We start from the raw sequence: 18,821 nt of genomic DNA on the forward strand, positions 1-18,821 counted from the left end.
GCAGAGAAATCATTTTGGTCGTTACAGGAAGGTAAGAAATGCTCGCTGCATGCAACTTCGGCTTAACTTTGTTGGGGGTATCTGAAATCTGCTGATTTCGTCTGAGTTTTGGCCACCTGGGGGCAGTGTAAGTCAGACATATTGTACATGTAATATTTTGCTAAAAGTCTGCTGGCTAAATGCTAATACATAATAACATTATTGAGGCTTACTGGGAAGCTGTGACCGTCCCCAACAGACGAAAGAAAAGTAGCAAAAAATGTTGAATTCTTTACATTTTGTTTGATGATGTCATTGCCGTATGTTTATTTATTTATTTTTTTACTTCAGTGACGATACCACAGACACAAGAAGCCTTTGGAAATGAAGCTTTGTGAAAACCAATGGGAATTCAGGTGAGGACAACACCGAGTTGCCAGTACCTGTACTTCCTGTTAGCTTTACCTGACGATGACTCCTGGCCTCAGGTCGAAATTCTTGTTGACGATGTGCAGCAGCTCCGACTCGCTTTTGTTGGACGAGCCGTACGTGAACAACGAGATGGACAGAGGGTGAGCAACACCGATGGCGTAGGACACCTGCAGGACACGTGCGCAACATCACATACAGGTGCACATTTTGCACCGCCATTTTAGTTTGAAGCAGTCCGTTTAGGATCAATTGGCTCAGGGAGTTATTATTATTATTATTATTTTTTTTAGTTTTGGGAGAATTCAGGGTGACGATCTGGGGCGACACCCACCTGCACCAAGACCCTCCTGCACAGCTTAGCCTTGACCAAAGACTTGGCCACCCAGCGGGCGGCGTAAGCGGCCGAGCGGTCCACTTTGGAGAAGTCCTTGCCGGAGAAGGCTCCGCCCCCGTGAGCCCCCCACCCACCGTACGTGTCCACGATGATCTTGCGACCCGTCACGCCGGCGTCCCCCTGTGGAAGACAGAGTAAACCGAGGGTTCGAGCGGGCTCGGTGACGGCGCGGCGGAACGGTCCGGGTCTCCGGGCGTCACCTGAGGACCCCCGATGACGAAACGGCCACTGGGCTGCAGGTGGTAGACGGTGTTGGCGTCCAGGTACTTGGCGGGAACCACTGCGTTGATCACCTGAGAAGAAAGTCATTTCATTAGGTACACAAAAAAAAGGTGAGAAATCCAAAACCCTGGCTCGATGCAGCAGTATCATACCTTCTCTTTGAGGACCTTCTTCTGTTCCTCCAGAGAGATAAAGTCATCATGCTGCACCGAGATGACGATGGTGTGGACTCTCTTGGGGATCACGGCGCCATCTTTCTGCTCGTAATGCACCGTCACCTGCGGGTCCGACAACAAAGGTGAAGCTCATCCTCCACTCTCTCCAAACAAACACGTTGGGAATTCATCTTTTGTCGTTCTACGAGGGCTTTTATCCGCAGATCAAAGCGTGCCGGGTATCTACAAAGGCTGCAATGCCTCATGTCAACAAATTTGAAATAATGTCATAAAATAATAAGGAATTATGATTATTGCAGCCACATTTTATTTGCTTTATTTGGCATATTTTGACAAGCAAAACAGTTTCTGTTTTTAATGGACTAAATTCACATTTAGGTCTGTAGACCCTTTATAAAATTTGAATATATTAATAAAAAATTGTTAATACTGCTATAAATAATAAATAATGCATAATAAAAGACAAAGCAATATCGTAGTAGTAGTAACAGATGTAGCATAAATTGACCCCAAAAATGTATATAAAGCATATCAATGACAGAACAATACATCTATGACCAAACAAATCAATAAATGAAAGCTAGAATCGAGTCTAATAATGTTGAATTAATAATACTAAGATGATGTAAAGAAGAAAAGGCAAAAACAAATGAATGGATTAACCAAATATTTGCCAATTGAAAGTTTCTTTAACCAATCATGTTTCAAATTGGTCCTCAGTGGGCCAGACGGGTTTATTGTTCCGTCCTCTGATTGAGAGAGCAAAGCTTGTTCGACTAACAAAACATGTCAGTCGCGAACATTAATGTAAAAATTTGCATCTCTGGAGAGTATGATGTATTTGATTGACATTTTTCACGTTTTTGTCATTTGATTACTGTAGATACGCTAAATACACTCAAGCCTTGATTTATATTGTATTTTTGTATAGTATTGATACTAGTTTCACTATTCACTAAGTGGCACTATTAAAGCCAAAAACGTATAAATATGTTTTTGAATACTTTGTACTGCAATCCCCAAAACGTATTTATAAGTTGTTTTTTTAAATGTGTTTTTTTTTTTATGCTAGAGAATACAGAAGGCTTTGACGCAGCTTCTGACATGAAGAGGTCGCTTAAAGCAATGGTAGTTATTACTAAAAAACGGCCAGCGGGTGGCAGCGGAGTATAAGAGATCAACCAGAGTCATGTTACAACAAGCCCTTTTCCCCAGTGTTTTTCAACAGGTTTGTGAATAATGACGAAACGTTGCTATATTATAATGCTAACTGCTGCAAAACGAAAACAGATACAAATATATATTTTTCTTGATAAAAGAAGAGACTCTAATCTTTCTTTTGGTAGGTTTTATGTTTTTATTTATATCAATAGAACAGAGAATTACGGTAAATTAGGTAAGTCCCTACCCTGCTATTGGTTTATATATATAATTTTTTAAATCATACCTGGGTTTTGGAGTCCGGGCGCAGCCATGGGATGACGCCGCTGCGTCTGAGTTCGGCCATCTTGGCATTGAGCCTGTGGGCTAAGACGATGGTGAGCGGCATGCACTCCTCCGTCTCGTCCGTGGCGTAGCCGAACATCAGACCCTTGAAAATACACAAAGTTGTACGACACGTTTTGGTTCAACGGTTTCACAACGCTGTAATTCGACATGCAAAATATGGACGTTGGTGCTGTTAAGCAAAGCCTCACCTGGTCTCCAGCGCCAATGTCCTCCTCCTTGCGGTCCACGTGGACACCCTGAGCAATGTCTGGACTCTGCTGCTCGAGAGCCACCAGGACATTACACGTCTTGTAGTCGAAACCTGACAAACGACAGCGCAGATTATGATGTATTTTTTTTAAGTGGCTTTTGCTTCATTTGGCAGCAGGATTACATAAAACTTTATTTATATAATACTTAAAAAAAAAAAAAAACGGGTTAATTAAGGAGCAAATCTGGATTCAAGTGACCTCGGTAGAGGACTGCGTGATATTCTTTCTAATGATTTATTGTATCACCTTTATCGGAGTTATCGTAGCCGATGTGTTTGATGGCGTCCCTCACCACCTTCTGGTAGTCCACGTTGGCGCGGGACGTGATCTCTCCACACAGCAGCACCATGCCCGTCTTGCACACCGTCTCTGCGCACCAAAAACAAATTGTGAAATACGGCAGTTTATCGTTTACTGTGTTACACACAAACTCTGAGAATATAGGTCAAAATCTGCAATGTAGCAAAACAATATGAATTACAACACACACAAAAGTTACAACCCAAACCAGAATAATGATTAATTTATGGCTCAAAATAAAGTGTTTTTTATTTGTATCTTTTTTATCAATTAATTGACAAAAAATTTTAAATGTATTTTTGCATACCGTGTTTATGTGTGGCAGATCCGTGTGTTTTAAATAAAGTAGTTTGAAAACTTTTAACTCATTTGCTACCCAAAGACGTATAAAAACGTTCTATTTTAAATATTGCCATGGTTTCAAAAACCTATTTATACGATTTTAATGGGGTTTTTTTATGATAGAGCATACAGAAGGCTTTGATGCAGCCTCTGACCTGAAGAGGTCGCTTAAAACAATGGTAGTTATTACAAAAAACGGCCAACGGGTGGCAAAATAGTATAAGAGATCAACCAGGGCCATGTTGCAAAAAGCTATTTTCCCCACTGTTTTCAACAGGTTTGTGAAAAATGATGAAACTTGGCTATATTATAATGCTAATTGCTGCAAAACGGAAACAGATACAAATATACTTTTTTTCCTGATGAATGAAGAGACTCTAATCTTGCTTTTGGTAGGTTCCATGTTTTTATAGAAATAGAACACAATATTCTGTGGGCCTTGCAAAATCCATCGAAATCCAGTAAAACAGCCGGGAGCGAAGGGGGTTGCTTCAGTGAAAATGGCTGCCAGGGAATGAGTTAATAGCATCTATGTTAATTGGCGTGTAGATGGCATTTCACATTATATGTTAGCGTTGAGCTACTGGACTTTTGTTAGACTGAATGATATAGTTTGGTTGAACATTTTGGTGGTTGAATATTCAATGTTTTTTGTTTTATGGGCCAGTTTCACGGTAAACTTCAATTAGGCAGCATGAGGCAAGCTCAATTCGTCTTTTCACTTCCTCAAAATGATGCTATACGACGACCTCCCATTTCTTGACGACAATTTAAGAAAGAACTTGCGTTATGTAGTACATTAAAAAGTGTTTTTAAAATGTAAATGTTCTCAAACCATGTGTGAGGAGTAAAACTACTTTTTTTTTTTTTTTAGCGCAAGTCAGTCCTGGAACATAGCAGCCGCCATAAACGTAGGTTCAACGTACTGTAAAAACCCACAACAAGGGTTCGAGCGGTGAACCGGAATATAGCATGAGAACACTATCACAACTATCTTCAAGAAAGATCTCAAAAACGGTCAGACTTCGGCCTTTTGCGTTGCGGCGATGTGGCAACGTCTGCTTAGGTTCATCGCCATGTCACATTTAAGAAGAAATGCACTCCACGCATATCCCAGTGGCCTCCATTCCAGATGGGATTCAGGCCAGAGTGTTTCGGGAGTGCTCCAGTTTACGCACCACAGGCCACTTTGGCATCGGGGTCCTGCTTGAGATGCGCGTCCAGGACGGCGTCGCTGATCTGGTCGCAGATTTTGTCTGTGGGAAGAAAACAAATCAATGAGGGAGAATGAAGGAAGTGTCAACTCAGACGGACGGTGCTAATCAATCAGGAGCGCGTGGACATATTTTCTGCTTGTGGCTACTGGAGAAGTTCAGGAAAGAGGAAATGTGAGGTGCAGCGTGGCGGGACAATGGCGCACTGAGCGGCCCATTCATCTCTCGCACGCATTGTGTGCACCCCCCACACGGCCACGATGAAGCAATCTGACACACGGGTTACATCAGAAACAGCAATGGCTATGTTTTTTTTAGACACAAATAGTAAATGCAGTCATACTAAAAAAAAAATGCAATATGTATTCTGTATATATGAGAATACGTATATATTCAAATTTTTTGAGTACGGCTGTTCACTTATACTCAAATAATTAGAATATTTTTTTTGTATGGCTGGATTTATAATTAAAATAAATATGATACATAAACATTTTTAATTACAAAAAATATTTATAAAATGTAATCTTTTTTTTTGCTGAAAACATGTGCAGGACCACACATATACCCAAAATATTATTTTTTAAATATTAACTTTTTTTCTAAAGGAATAAGTCTAATTCATTATTTATTTATTTAAAAAATTTATTATATGACAATAAAAAACACAAATATTTTTTATTTTATTATATATTTTTTTAACTATTTAGGTTTTTATTTTGAATTTTTGTAGCATTTTTTGTAAAATATAGTTAAAAGTTTGTATATACTGTATTTTTTAAAATTATACAGTACTTTTTTTTTATTATCCATGAGTAGAATTAATTTTTGTTGTTATGTTTAAAAAGCTATGTTTATTTTTAATAGGAATTATGAATTAGTATTTTTTTTGTCTGGACCAGGCCAGCTACTTTACCTGTGAGAACAGAGCAGACCTTGAAGTGTGTTATCAAGTCAAAAGTTTGCACGCTGCACTTTGCTTGCAAGGCTGCACAATGCTATTAATTACATAATATACTGTATATAACACTATATTTTAAAAATCGATAATAGTGTGTCGGAACAGATTCCAGTAAATAGCAAAGTTGTTGATCCTGATGAGTGACAAAAATAAGAATGTTATCGTTAGTTGAACTTAAAATCTTAAATGTGTGTCCAATTCAACAAATCCTTCACTTTTATTTATTAAAATGGATGTATGGAAAATTATAGAGTTTTTTCATTAAAAAAAAAAACTCTTATTTGACTGATATTTTGGGGCACAAGTTAAAGGTCCAGTTACATGATGTACGCGTGTGTGAAGCGGGTCAAGGTGTTTACCCTGCTGTGCCGTGTTTACTGATTATGGATGGAGCAACGTGGACTTTGACAGGATTATGACACATTGACAGGAGGAGGAGGAGGTGGTGCAAGGAGAGGGGGTGAGGTGGGGGGTGAGATCCAAAAAGTCCAGTGAATGCAAGACGTTTTGATTGAAGATTTGTCATATAGAGGCGATTCTTCAAGTTTTCCACTCCAAAGCCAAAAGTAAAATGTCGGCTTTTTTTTTGTGTTTTTTAAGTCATGAAGCTTGCAATTTCTTTGCAAAGGGTCTAGTTTACCAACAGCACGTGTTGATTTTATGGCAATATATGATATAATTTAGTAAGTCGGCTTCCCAGAGAGATAGAAAAATATGCGTCTTTTTGTTTAAAGGAATGCAGTGGCCTTAACATCCATTCATCTTCTATACGGCTGATTCTGCCTAAATAAAGTTCATTTGTGTTCAACTTTGAAGTTCAATACATTCACATTTAATCTTTAAGAGATGCTTGTTTTTAAACATTTATTTGGAATTTTTTGTTTGAGTTATAAATTTTAAATAAATCATTATTCAAGTAGGTTTTTTTTTTTAATGTTCCTATATTTAAGTGCAGTGTTAATATTTATATAGTGCACAATGTTACAGTGGGTTGCAATAATATTAAATACACTTTTTCAGAATAAAATCTCCTTCAAATAGCTAATTATTTTCTAGTTTGATAACAACTATATCCGACTATCCCAGCTCACATTGGGCGAGAGGCGGACTAGTCGGTAGCCAATCGCAGGGCAGATAAAAGACAGATAATAAACCTAACATGCAATTTTGGAATGTGGGAGGATATGGATAAGGATTTATTTTATTTTTTTAAAGGTGATTCCGACAACAGACTGATCGGTGATTAATTAAAAAAAAAAATAATAATAATTTTCTACTTTGGTCCCCTAACATTTATAACAATGAAGATATGACAGGCAGAATATGTGACAGTTTTACAATACTTGTGTTTGTAAAAAAAAAAAATAATAATAATAATTTTAAATTTTTGGTGTTTGCATGTCATCATCTTTGGCATTTGTTGTAATAAGTTAAATATGTAAAGTACATTTTTAACAGCTACAAAAATGTGCCATTTAAAAAAAAAAGGGCTAATATCAGCAGGCCGATTAATCGATCAGCCCTACTGAAAAACATCTTTTTTAAGTTGCTCACTTTTCACGCAACCTTACACCCCCCCCGCCGCTTGCAAACAAGCCCCCCACCCCACCCCGGCGTGAGGCTCAAACACATGTGCTATGAATGGGATGCCGAGCATGACTACTCCGGGAGTAAATAGGACGTTTAAAAAAAAATAAAGAGCAGAAGTTTTTCGGGTGCCGTGTGAAATGCGAAGCTCACCTGGATGTCCCTCTCCCACAGACTCCGACGTGAACATAAACGAGCCGTCCTCCGGCAGATCACCCATTTTGCGATTTTTGCTTACGGGGGGCAGCTTTGGGCAGTGTGTGTGTTAGGGTAAGGGAGGGGGGGGGGCTTGTGAAAGGATTTCCTCAGTTCCCACAGGCGAGCAGTCCTGGTCTTTGACAAGTTTATATTCCCGCCGCCGCCGCTGCTGCTGCGTGTCTTTTTTCTAAGGGAGAGTGAGGCAGCCAACACAAGTTCTGGGCTACGAAACTCCACGTCCGAGTGCACATGCTCCTTTATATAGATACATGGGCTAACGCACACATGCGTGCGTCATGTGAATCCGTGGGATAGTCCATTCCAGGAGAAGGGGGTGGGGGGGGGAGGGGGGTGGGGAGGTGGTGGTCAATGGGAGGGTTTGTGGTAACGGCACGTTAACCCCTCGTGGGCCATGAGATGCTGTGGGGAGAGCAAGTGAAATATCAGAATACACATTTTCACAAATGAGGATTAAAATTGAGGAATGAAGGGGAAGTGAAAAGATACTTACAGTTGAGATAAAAAGTCTACACACCCCGATTCAAATGCCAGTTTTTTGGTGATATTATAAAAAAAGAAGAAGAAACTTTTCCACTATTGATGTGACCAAGTACACCGCAATTGGAAGAAAAACATTTTGAGAGGTGAAGTAAAAAACAAAACAAAAAAAAAACTGAGGTAAAGTAGTTGCACAAGTGTACACACCCTCATAACTGGGAATGTGGCTGTGTTGAAGAATTAATCAATCACATTCAAGTCAGCGCACACCTGCCACCATTTAAAGTGCTTATGATTAACCACCAATAACAATTTTATGTTCTAGTAGGCTTTTCCTGACTAATTTTGCTTCACTTTCTGTAGTTACTTATATAGTTACCATTACAGTTACTTAGTTACAGTTTCTTACACACTGGGCACTATGGCTCTGTGTTCAGCATTAACCAATCACATCTACATGATTAACCACAAATAAAGTTCAGATGTTCTAGTAGGCCTTTCCCGACCACAACCAAAATAATAGTTTCATTAAAAATCAATAAATAAGTTCTCACATCTAACTTTAAAACGTAAAAGTGTTGATTTACTGTTACATAATGATGAAACATTAAATAACAGTGCAGTATTCATGCTGAGGTGTTTGTTGAAACTGAATTCATCTTTGTAATGATTGGATTATTTTTTTTTTTATCATGAATAAATATTCAAGCGTATTTTGTTTTTATTTTATTTTATTTTAATTTTGCGCATAACAATTAAGATTTCCTTTAAAAATATTATTATTATTTGTATTCATTATTATTTTATTATTATAAATTTTCAATCTTACTATTATTGTTGTCTTAATTTGTCTGCTCATTTAAATAAATATGTGTGTGTATTTTGAATATAAACATTTACACTAAAGTATAATGTTTGTTTTAAAAATTGTATATGTTCATTATTGATTACTATCACAGTATATTGATGGTATCTTTCTGATATTTGCAAACCCCCTGCAATATATATATAACTGGGTAATTGTTAAAAATATAAAAGAGAATAACAAAAAGGAGTAAAAAAGAAAAAGAAAAAAAAGAAGTAATTATTCAATATGTGTACCTGAGTGGAGTACAGCATCCATCACTTGGCATGATGGAGGCAATAATTGTGTTAGGAGGAGACATTCAGCTGTTTTTCTCAACGCTTGCTTCCATCCCTGCGCAGCCTGAGGCTCTGTTCTGCGGACCATTTCCTCATCATCGACATCCTCGCTCGTCCTGGAGGTACCTTCCTCAAAAACAACAAGTGGATGTACGCGTACGCAAATCATAAGAAACGATGCTTATTAGCTTCTCAGTACATTGAATATTACTATTATTACATCAACGCTGCTCTTACCGACTAGCGATAGAGATGACAATTTTTCTTCAATTCAGGTTAGAGGTCACATTAATGGTGGACAAAATTGGAATTGATGTATCATATTTAAAACATGGGTGTGTAGACTTTTCATAATATGAACTGTAAGTTGCTCTCGTGTATCTTCTTTTTGCGACTTTGCCACTTCCCCCCTCCGCAGGAACCGGGTGAAACCAGAGAAGACTTGAACGGTACCGAACAGAACCGGTTGAAAGTGTAACAGGCGATCCGCCTCTTATTTGTCTTGGATGCCGATGGGGGGGGGGGGGGGTGTCGCTGGGGGATGTCGCTGGGCTGTTTGTTAATGACTGACTACGAATGAGCTTATTTTTCTTTTTCCTGACAAGCTCGTTCTGGTTCTGGTTAAAGATAAGTGCTATCTATCGAGCCGACTGTCCTACATTTCCAATAAATACTGCATTGCTCATATCCTCGCCGGACACAATATTTGGTATACGGTATCGGTTTGGTTAGTTTAAAAAACTTTTTTTTATTCAAAAGATGTGAGTGTATTGAATGGAATTGTTCCACTTAAAAAAAGTCAAATACATATCGAATCGTGTTTTATTAGAAAATATATCGCCAAGGAAAGAAATGTCACATTCACAGTAACCTACTGATAAGTACGTTTCATTTTATAAATTGACAACAATAAGTCATTACATCATACACAATCGAACAAAACCGGAACATGTCGAACCAAATCGAATCTTTCCACTTAAAAAAATCAAACGTTCTTGAATCAAAAATATATTATCGGTAATTTTATATTTTTTTGTTTAAACGGAAACCCCCAGCTAGCAATGAAAATAAAAAGATACAGTAATTTGATACATTGTAATAATAACAATTTTAGTTCTAAAGACACAGATGCTCTGGAGGAATGTTTTGAGGTCAGTGACTGTTATTATTTGATATTTTGCAGTCACATTTATAATAATGCTATCTCTGTAAAAAATAAAATAAAATAGACGCAATTGTACAATAATTATAACCTTTTGTTCCTGATTGGTTGGGATTGGTCACATGGTTCTTCTGCCATTTTGAATAAAGGTACCTAATGAGGTCGCAACAAGGAGCTATTAAGATTATCTTTGATAATTGGTATAATATCATAATTTGATCATTGTCAGACTTCATATTGCACTTGCAAAAGGGAAAATATTCATATTTGATGTGAAAATGTCTTATCCGTAAGCACTGCCATGCTTCTCGTATTTGCGTTCAAATAGATGAATGGGCGAGATGCAGGCGGCTTTATGAGTGCGACTCAACCTAGTTGAAAGTCCAATGCGAAGGTTGACGCACGGAGTTGTGCCGGCGGGCCCCTCGCGGGGACGGCGAGCGCAGCGATAAAAGGCCCGGCGACCTTTGTGTTGCCTTAAACAACATTTTCAAACATTAAACTCCTCGGTGGCAAACACTCACACTGACTCGAGACAGGGGTTAATGACACCATACACTGTATGAGATTCGTTAAACTTTCTAACAGTTTGACAGCTGCAGTCGTCCTTAATCGGCTTCGAGAGAGAACCCTCTTTGTGCTATCGGTCAAATGTGCCGTAAATAATTGGGACTAAAAACAAACAACAAAAATGAATGCTCAATTTGAGTAAAAACTGATGTTAAATTTGAGAAAATACAAAAAAATCATGCATTTTTATGGCAAGAAAAAAAAATTGGAGCAAATAATTACATTTACTAAAAAAATTAATAATTTTTTTATTAAACTATAAATGACCTTGAACAAAAATAATATTGTATACAACATTTTAGAATGTTGAAAAAATAATATTTGCAAAAATAAAGTTCAACAAAATAATATACTTGAACATTTAAAAATATATATATTCAAAACAATTACTAAATTTCAGCAAAAAATTACTTCATACATAATTTTAGCGTTTTTAAAATTATATACAAATTTTTGTACAAAAATTACATTCATACTAAATTTCGACATTTATTTCAAATTGTATTATCTTTTTTCACCAAAGAATTATGATTTTTCAAAATTTGAGATTTGTTCAAATTAAACAATTATACTCAAAATATCTCAAAATATCTACACAAATGTACCCAAATTACTAAACACTACTAAATTAATTAAATATACAAATTCACAGATAATCATAAAATGTAGTAAATTTGACTTTGCTTATAGTAATCGCAATTTTGAGCATTTTTAATATAAATAAAATGATACTAATAAAATCAATTAACTAAACGTAAGTAAATTTGAACAAAAATAATTAGCTATGTAACCCCTTTTCATTTTTTATACAAAATATATTTAAAAAATTACATTACATTTATTGTATTTGAAAGAACCAGAATCTGAGTAAAAATAAAAATACATTTGCAAATGTTGACTTAATACAACATTTGATGATTTTTAAAATTCTACAAAATATTAACACAAAAATTTAATTCATACTAATTTGAATGAAACATTTACACTAAATGTATTTATTAATTAAATTAAACTCAAAAAATTAAACAAATACATGCAAGTTGACCTAGACAGCTGAAAACAACTACATTAACTAAACTGAATTTAATAATAATTTTATATGGCATTTTAACAAAACAAAAAACCTTCATAGAGCATTCAAGCATTTTTTAAATTAAGAATACTACGCCTTGTATTTTTGTATACAGTATAATACAAAAAATACCCCCCCCCCCAAAAAAAAAAGCAAAACAATTTTTTTTTAAAGAATAATCCATCTGTCCATCCTACGTTTGAGAATTTTTTTTTTTTCCAATTGTACCAAAGTTTACTATTCATACTGAAAATGTGTCAGAATGACCTGACAGTGTCGCTAGGGTAACACCTCTTTGAGGTCGTCAGGGTTGGGGTGTCGTTTGGGTTGAACTCCTACGGGTTGTAAAAAGTATGTTTGTCTTTCCCCTTCAAGGGTTCAAGGACACAAAGTTGAACGCCACCAATGCAAACCGAGCATTCATCTGACTTGCAACCACTTTCATGAGGACAATGAGTTTGCTTGCAGATTTCATATAACACAATCGACTGATTTCTGCGGGGCAGTGAACCTTTTCTAGACGTTTTGACGTTGTAAATAGAAGGACATTTGGTTAGGGTTCGATTGAGCCACTGAGAACTACAGTGGCCGCTTTGGCGGCACCGAGAATGACGAAATGAATATTGAAACTGTATCTCTTTTACATGGTCGAAATCAAGGATTAGTTGTAGTTCCATTTCTGATATAGTTGAGGTTCAAAGTGCTATGGACGACTCAAAAAAAATATGATTGTGTTTAACTTGGTATAAGTGAGTATTATTTATCATCTTTCATGAAATACTGATGGCTTTGAAAGTAGTGTTGAACATCCCTTGATAAAAATATATTTGAGCAAAAAAATAAAAATGCAGTATATTGTACTGTAATAAATTTGAAAGGGAAAGTTGCAGATTTGATCACATTTTTTAAAACTCCACAATTTACCAAAAATTTAAAAAAAAATGGTTCTTCTTTTGATAAGGGAAAAAAATCTAATTACAGTGGAACACTTTTATTCCGAAAGATTTTTCAAAATATTATTTTGTTTTGCGGAGGGATTTTTCAAGTAACATCAGTGTTGTTTGGGTTTAATAATGTATTTCAATATTTTCGCTTTTTGCAGGGGTCCACTTTATATGCATTTTTACCATTTTTTTCTAATTCTATTTCAGGTTGACAAAAACTTTACATTCATACTAAATTTCTTTTGTCGAATAGCATATTTGCATAGGTCATATATGAATGATCCCCCCCCCCTCCAATATTTTTGTTTTTATTAAGTTAAAAATGACTTTTGCAAGTATGCTATTAGGCTAACAATGTCAATATGCTACTTGTTTTCTGAAAGAAAAAAAATCATCCAATTTGGGCAACTAAGCCGCTAGGCTAACAATTTCAGCAAATAATTATTTTTTGCAGCAATACTTATAAAACGCCACTAGGTGACAGTATCGTACTGAAAACGCCATCCTGTTCTGCTTACGTTTCATTCATCATAGGGTGCGTAGTTTTAATTTACTTTAGTTTTACAGTTAGGATAAACCTTTCGGAAAATGAATGAATGAATGAGTGAATACAGAGGTCACCTTGTTCACTGTATGACAGTTAAATATTTTCAAATGTTAGTTGAAACATGGCCTGTGCACTTTATAAATCGGGCAGTTTAAACCTGGAACACATGTATTCACTTTTCATGACTTCCTACGGGGGAAAAATAGCTTTGGTGACTACCTGGAAGTCGACCAATGTCACCAATGTTATCAGTGAAGTGAACTCCATGTTCTCGTTTGATTGGCTTCACCATAGCAAATAAAGAGTCTCCGCCAATGGCTGCGCGGGAGGTGGGGTGCAGATCCTGCGCTGTGATAGGCTGCTTACTCGCCCTCCCACCAGCAGCCCAAGCACAGTTGTGTGCGTGCATCATGTGTTTGTACACTAACATAGCCCTCGCCTGAACTTCTCAAGTTGTGCATAACACACATGGACTATTTTGAGCATATAGGGCATTTAATATTAAGTTACATAACATTGCGTAAATGTTTATTACTATAGTGTCACATGCACTAAGCAGAAGGAATGCAGCAGCTGGTAAGTTGTCACCTGATATCCCAGCTTGCTTCCAGCCAATTTGGACCCCAAAGCACATTCCTCTCTGCGAGGCAGTTACGGAACTGTCACTATGGGAAGCTCTTTGAGCATTCATTGGATATCATTCATGTGCAGCTTCGGTCCATGTGCTGGTGTTCTCTTTGACCTCACTAAGAAGCTGGAAGACAATTTAGCACAATTTAAAGATTAAAACATGTTGTTGAAGTAATGAAACACTGATGATACAGTCTAGATCTACACTAATGCAAACGACCAACTCACTAATAAACATATACTGTACGTGACTGTGTATAACGGGTGTTAAAATGCCTAGAAACGAGAAAAGTTTTTTATCACTCATTATCAGTGACTCTCAAACTAAACCCGCTTTACTGCCACATGCTACAGTGGACCCTGACATTCATCAACCTGCAAAGTTATCTACACTGCAAGCTGTTAAAAAAAAAGAAAAAGAAAAGTACATGAAATAGTGACAGGATGTTTTTCCAACAGTGGACATTATCTCTATATAGCATTAAAGCCCTGAAAATGCAGCTATATCTGATGGCGTTACAATATTAACGTTGATGATGTATTGATTAGATAAGCCAGTTAGTTATACAGTGCATTCAAGTTAGCTTAGCTTACATTGGATGGATGGATGGATGGATGGATGGATGGATGGATGGATGGATATCTTCACATACCTGAAGACAAGACACACAGATAAACCAGCTAGCTAGCTGGTTAGCTGTAGCATGCAAATGAAGAATGCTTTCAGAATGCTGATTGATGCCCTCCTAAAATAAATAAATAAAGAGGATAAAATTGCCAATTAGCTTGTAATTTCAATTAAAAAAAATCTTTACTAAAAAAAAAAAATCGAAGTTTGTAGTTTTTTTGCAGTACTGCTAACTTCCTGCGGAGGTCAGCATTGATACAACAATCTCAGGGCTTCTGCAGACACCGGAAGACTGACACTGACCCTTTGAGACGTTTATGATATGATGTTGATGACATTTAAGAATATATAGTATTAATGTATGTGAGATTGTTTTTTGATACACTAACTAAACTAAACATACATGAACTGCTGGGGCCTCATCTGTCACAAGTGACATGTGGTACATTTGATACCTGGGTCTTTGGTGGGGATTGATTTAATCCACCTCTTAATACCTCCACTATTATGTTGAAATTTTAGAAACCATCAAAACTATACAATAACACAATATAATACCACACAACTTTGCCATGTACATCATCTGGAGCAGTTTACAATCAATATTCAGGTAATAAGTTAACATAACAAAAACATATTTAAATGCATTATACTCACCAGAGATGCTGGTTGTTCAATTTATCAATTAATTCAGATCTTTATAGATGTATTTTACTGGATTTGCACCATCCGCAAGACAAAAAGTAATGACATCATTGAAGATCAGCGAGCCTCTGGAGACCAAATTTCAAACCTTATTCGTTTAACCATTGCTAATATAGTTTAAATTACATCATGCGCTAATTCTGAATGCCTTGAGCAGATTACATTGACATAGCAACACAGAGACTAAAATCTGATTGGACTAAAAAAAAACAAATCCAATTTCCATATCTTATACTTCCAGCATTCCAACCAAAATAAACACGATGAATAATAACACTTCAATGGAACCAATATTAGAATTCAGGCTGTAGGTCAACACTTGTAAATGTGTTTAAACCGGTAGAGAAGGCCTCACTTGCCCTGACACCCCCCCTACTGTTGGTGACTATACAACAGCAGTACCTGGTACTGAGGGCTCAGCTCAACACCAACCTCGTTTCCCATCAGCCACTTCTTGAGGAATTCCTGTTATGTTGTGCTCACGTAAGAAAGGCTTTTCGCGCAGATTGGGCTCACTTCAGGGCTTAAACCGCAGCTCAATAGCGGGCGACCACAGGCCGGTGAGTAACATCTCGCTTATGCGGACATTTTGTTGGGAGACACTGCCGATGAAATGAAATTTGTTTATTTAGGCGGCCATGTTGACGGTGAACACCATCCTGAAGGCGGTCAGCTTGTTTGTGGCCGAGTTCATCAGCTCCGTCACGGACTGGTTTCAGACCTCGCCGACATGGGCCGACCTGCAGGTGCTGGGCGACACAGAGCTGAAGGCCACCGGAGGAGGTAAGTCGGGGATTGTGGAGGTAAAATTTCATATGCAAATATGGATCACAACATGAGGTTTGATTGATGCGGTACTGGGATTGAGTAGGATTCAAAGGGGAAGTCAAACCCCCCCAAAAAATTCTTGACAATAACACGTTATTTGTGACCTCACTCGTCTAAACATGACATTCTGATTAGTATTACATTTGTGGAATATGAGTTATTTTATGGGTATATGAAGCAAAATCAAGCCGTTTTTATCCATCTCAGGGGCGGCCATTTTGCCACTTGCTGTCGACTGAAGATGACATCAATGTTGCTCAGGTCTCCGGTAACAACCAATCACAGTTCAGCTCTAGAAAACAGGTGAGCTGTGATTGGTCGTTGCCTGAGCCCTGAGCAACGTTGATATCATCTTCAGTCGACAGCAAGTGGCAAAATGGCCGCCCCCACTGAGATGGATAACAACGGCTGGATTTTGCTTCGTAACGCATACTCCACAAATGTAATATTAATCCGATCAGTATGTTTAAACTACTGAGGTCACATATTATTGTCAAGAAATGTTTAAAGTTGACTTCCACTTTAATTGTGTTTTTTGTGTCTTTTAGTCCATGAGAGACACCAGGCCAGAAGTCTATGGGAGAAGAGCGGAGCGGTGGTCATGGTGGTCCGCCGGCCTGGATGATTGCTGTGCAGAGAGGTGAGTAGCCGTGTCGCTATATTTGTGTCACTGTATCACTGTCATCATTTCAAGAGACACTGTTACGATTTATGCAGGAGGCCGCGGAGCTGTCCTCTCTCAAGTCCCAGCTGCAGGACTTGGAGGTGCCTCTCTTTGCTGTGGTCAAAGCCAACCTGGGCAAGGAGCTGGACTGCTTCAAGAAGTACTTCACCGGGAAAGTCTACGTGGATCAGAAGGTCTTGCCAATTACGCCGAAGTGGAATTCACTGTTGCGCAGCGTAAGCCGTTAAGCCGCTTTTTTTTTCCCTCACAGAGAAATTTCTACGGGCCTCAAGAGCGCTGGATGTTCCTCTCCGTGTTCCTGCGTGTCGGAGTGTGGAGGAACCTGTGGCGGGCCTATCGCAAAGGCTTCAGAGGAAACCTAAGAGGGGAAGGACTAGTGCTGGGGGGAGTCTTTGTTATTGGGCCTGGAGATCAGGTAGACACAATGGCCCTTTTTAAAGATTGCTATTTTAGGCTGTTTCGTAAGACGTGGAAAAGAGAGTATGAAGTTGTCACCTTCTGAAGTAACTTTCGGTTATCTTCACTCTGCGTGACTGGGATTAAGTCATCCTGGCGATATCACGCCATCTGAGATAGCACCATGAAGATACTTTGACACCGCTTGGAAATTTTGCCGTTAATGCTTGCTCACTCTCACTGTCCAGACAAACGGACACAAACATGGAGTCTTAACGGCGACATGTTTAAAAAGGTCCCTCCTCTTCCAATCGAGCCCTATTCTTCGACTGCCTTAGCCGCGCCCACGTAGGAGCGCAGCATAACCTAAACAATGTGTTGGTATCTTCTTGTGTGCGACTCCAAGGTCTGAACTGGTTTTAGCTGGTAAGTGTGCAAGGGCGCAGATAGATAAGGAAGGTCAAAGGAGGAGAAAGGTCACAACGACCTACTGTAGCTATTTGTGTGAACCAAAGAGGTGTAATCTCACAGGACTAAGACGAAAGTCAAAACAGCAGCAATGTGTTGCTGTTCTTTATAAACGGCATCGATAGACTGGGAAGACAGTCAGCCTGGGAATTTTCCATCTTCTGAGACAGAATCTTAAATCCACCTGCTAAAATCTGGAAAATCCAGCATTTTCACTTTGCTGTGTCAAGAGAAACTAGAAATCCGTTGACGTAAACAGCCTCAATGTATCAATGTAGCCACCTTCATTTATTTTTAAATGCAATTTTCTTGTTTGTGTTTTTCAGGGAATTCTGCTGGAGCATCGTGAGAAGGAATTTGGGGATAAAGTCAACATGCTGGCCGTCCTCAGAACAGCCCGCAAAATGCGAGATGAAATGAAAAGTTAGATCTGACCTGATCGAGGCTTATGCAATAATGATGAATGCAGAGCACTATTTCAAATGCCTGATGATGTCATTATGAAATGTGTCACTTTGACAGTTTGTTAACTTATTGTTTCTGGTTTGCTGTCGCGGCCTTTTGTGCGCTTTAATGACGATCTGACTCTAAACTCTTCTGAGGGAGCAGCTCTGATGTTTGTTCACAAACAACCATGCAGCCCACCCGACGCTATGAGGAAGAACAAACGATGACATTTTTCGTCCGTCTTGTTGTTTAAACAACGTGATTCAACAATAAATGGGCGGTGACATATACTTACCCACTGATTTATTTATTATTTATTTATTTATTTTTAAACCCGGGGGTGGATAAAGTATGGCCTGCAAGGCCACCTACTTGGTGGAATAGTGGTTAGCATTTAGCAAGTCTAAAAATCTTGAAGCAAGTCTAAAAATCATGAATCTATCCATCTATCTATCTATCCAGCCATCCAGCCATCCATCAAAAAATAATCTAATCTAATCTATCGTGCCATCCACTCAGCAAACTGCGAGCGA

The 18,821-nt window shown here is 38.0% G+C and overlaps 1 protein-coding gene and 1 pseudogene across 2 annotated transcripts in view; one reads left to right on the top strand and one right to left on the bottom strand.

Annotated features, from left to right (window-relative positions):
- The window catches only part of mat1a (methionine adenosyltransferase 1A), a 9,709-nt gene extending 1,891 nt beyond the window's left edge, over positions 1–7,818 (bottom strand). The window contains exons 1-9 of the mRNA XM_086093420.1: positions 7,521–7,818; positions 4,784–4,861; positions 3,210–3,332; positions 2,901–3,013; positions 2,651–2,794; positions 1,180–1,305; positions 1,006–1,098; positions 743–925; positions 445–578 (exon numbers count right to left, since the gene is read on the bottom strand). Coding sequence (XP_085949546.1) covers positions 445–578; positions 743–925; positions 1,006–1,098; positions 1,180–1,305; positions 2,651–2,794; positions 2,901–3,013; positions 3,210–3,332; positions 4,784–4,861; positions 7,521–7,587 — 1,061 coding nt within the window. The 5' untranslated portion in view covers positions 7,588–7,818. The remainder of the gene's footprint in view (positions 1–444; positions 579–742; positions 926–1,005; positions 1,099–1,179; positions 1,306–2,650; positions 2,795–2,900; positions 3,014–3,209; positions 3,333–4,783; positions 4,862–7,520) is intronic.
- Positions 7,819–15,957: 8,139 nt separating this feature from the next.
- On the top strand, positions 15,958–18,582 carry LOC147163599 (peroxiredoxin-like 2A; annotated as a pseudogene). Its single transcript, XR_015096937.1, has 6 exons — positions 15,958–16,024; positions 16,097–16,247; positions 16,841–16,932; positions 17,010–17,150; positions 17,228–17,392; positions 18,168–18,582. The product of XR_015096937.1 is annotated as a peroxiredoxin-like 2A (transcript).
- Positions 18,583–18,821: the final 239 nt, after the last annotated feature.

This window comes from Leptonotus elevatus, chromosome 13 (assembly GCF_054856555.1).
Source record: "Leptonotus elevatus isolate MCC_2025b chromosome 13, RoL_Lele_1.0, whole genome shotgun sequence".
NCBI lineage: Eukaryota > Metazoa > Chordata > Actinopteri > Syngnathiformes > Syngnathidae > Leptonotus > Leptonotus elevatus.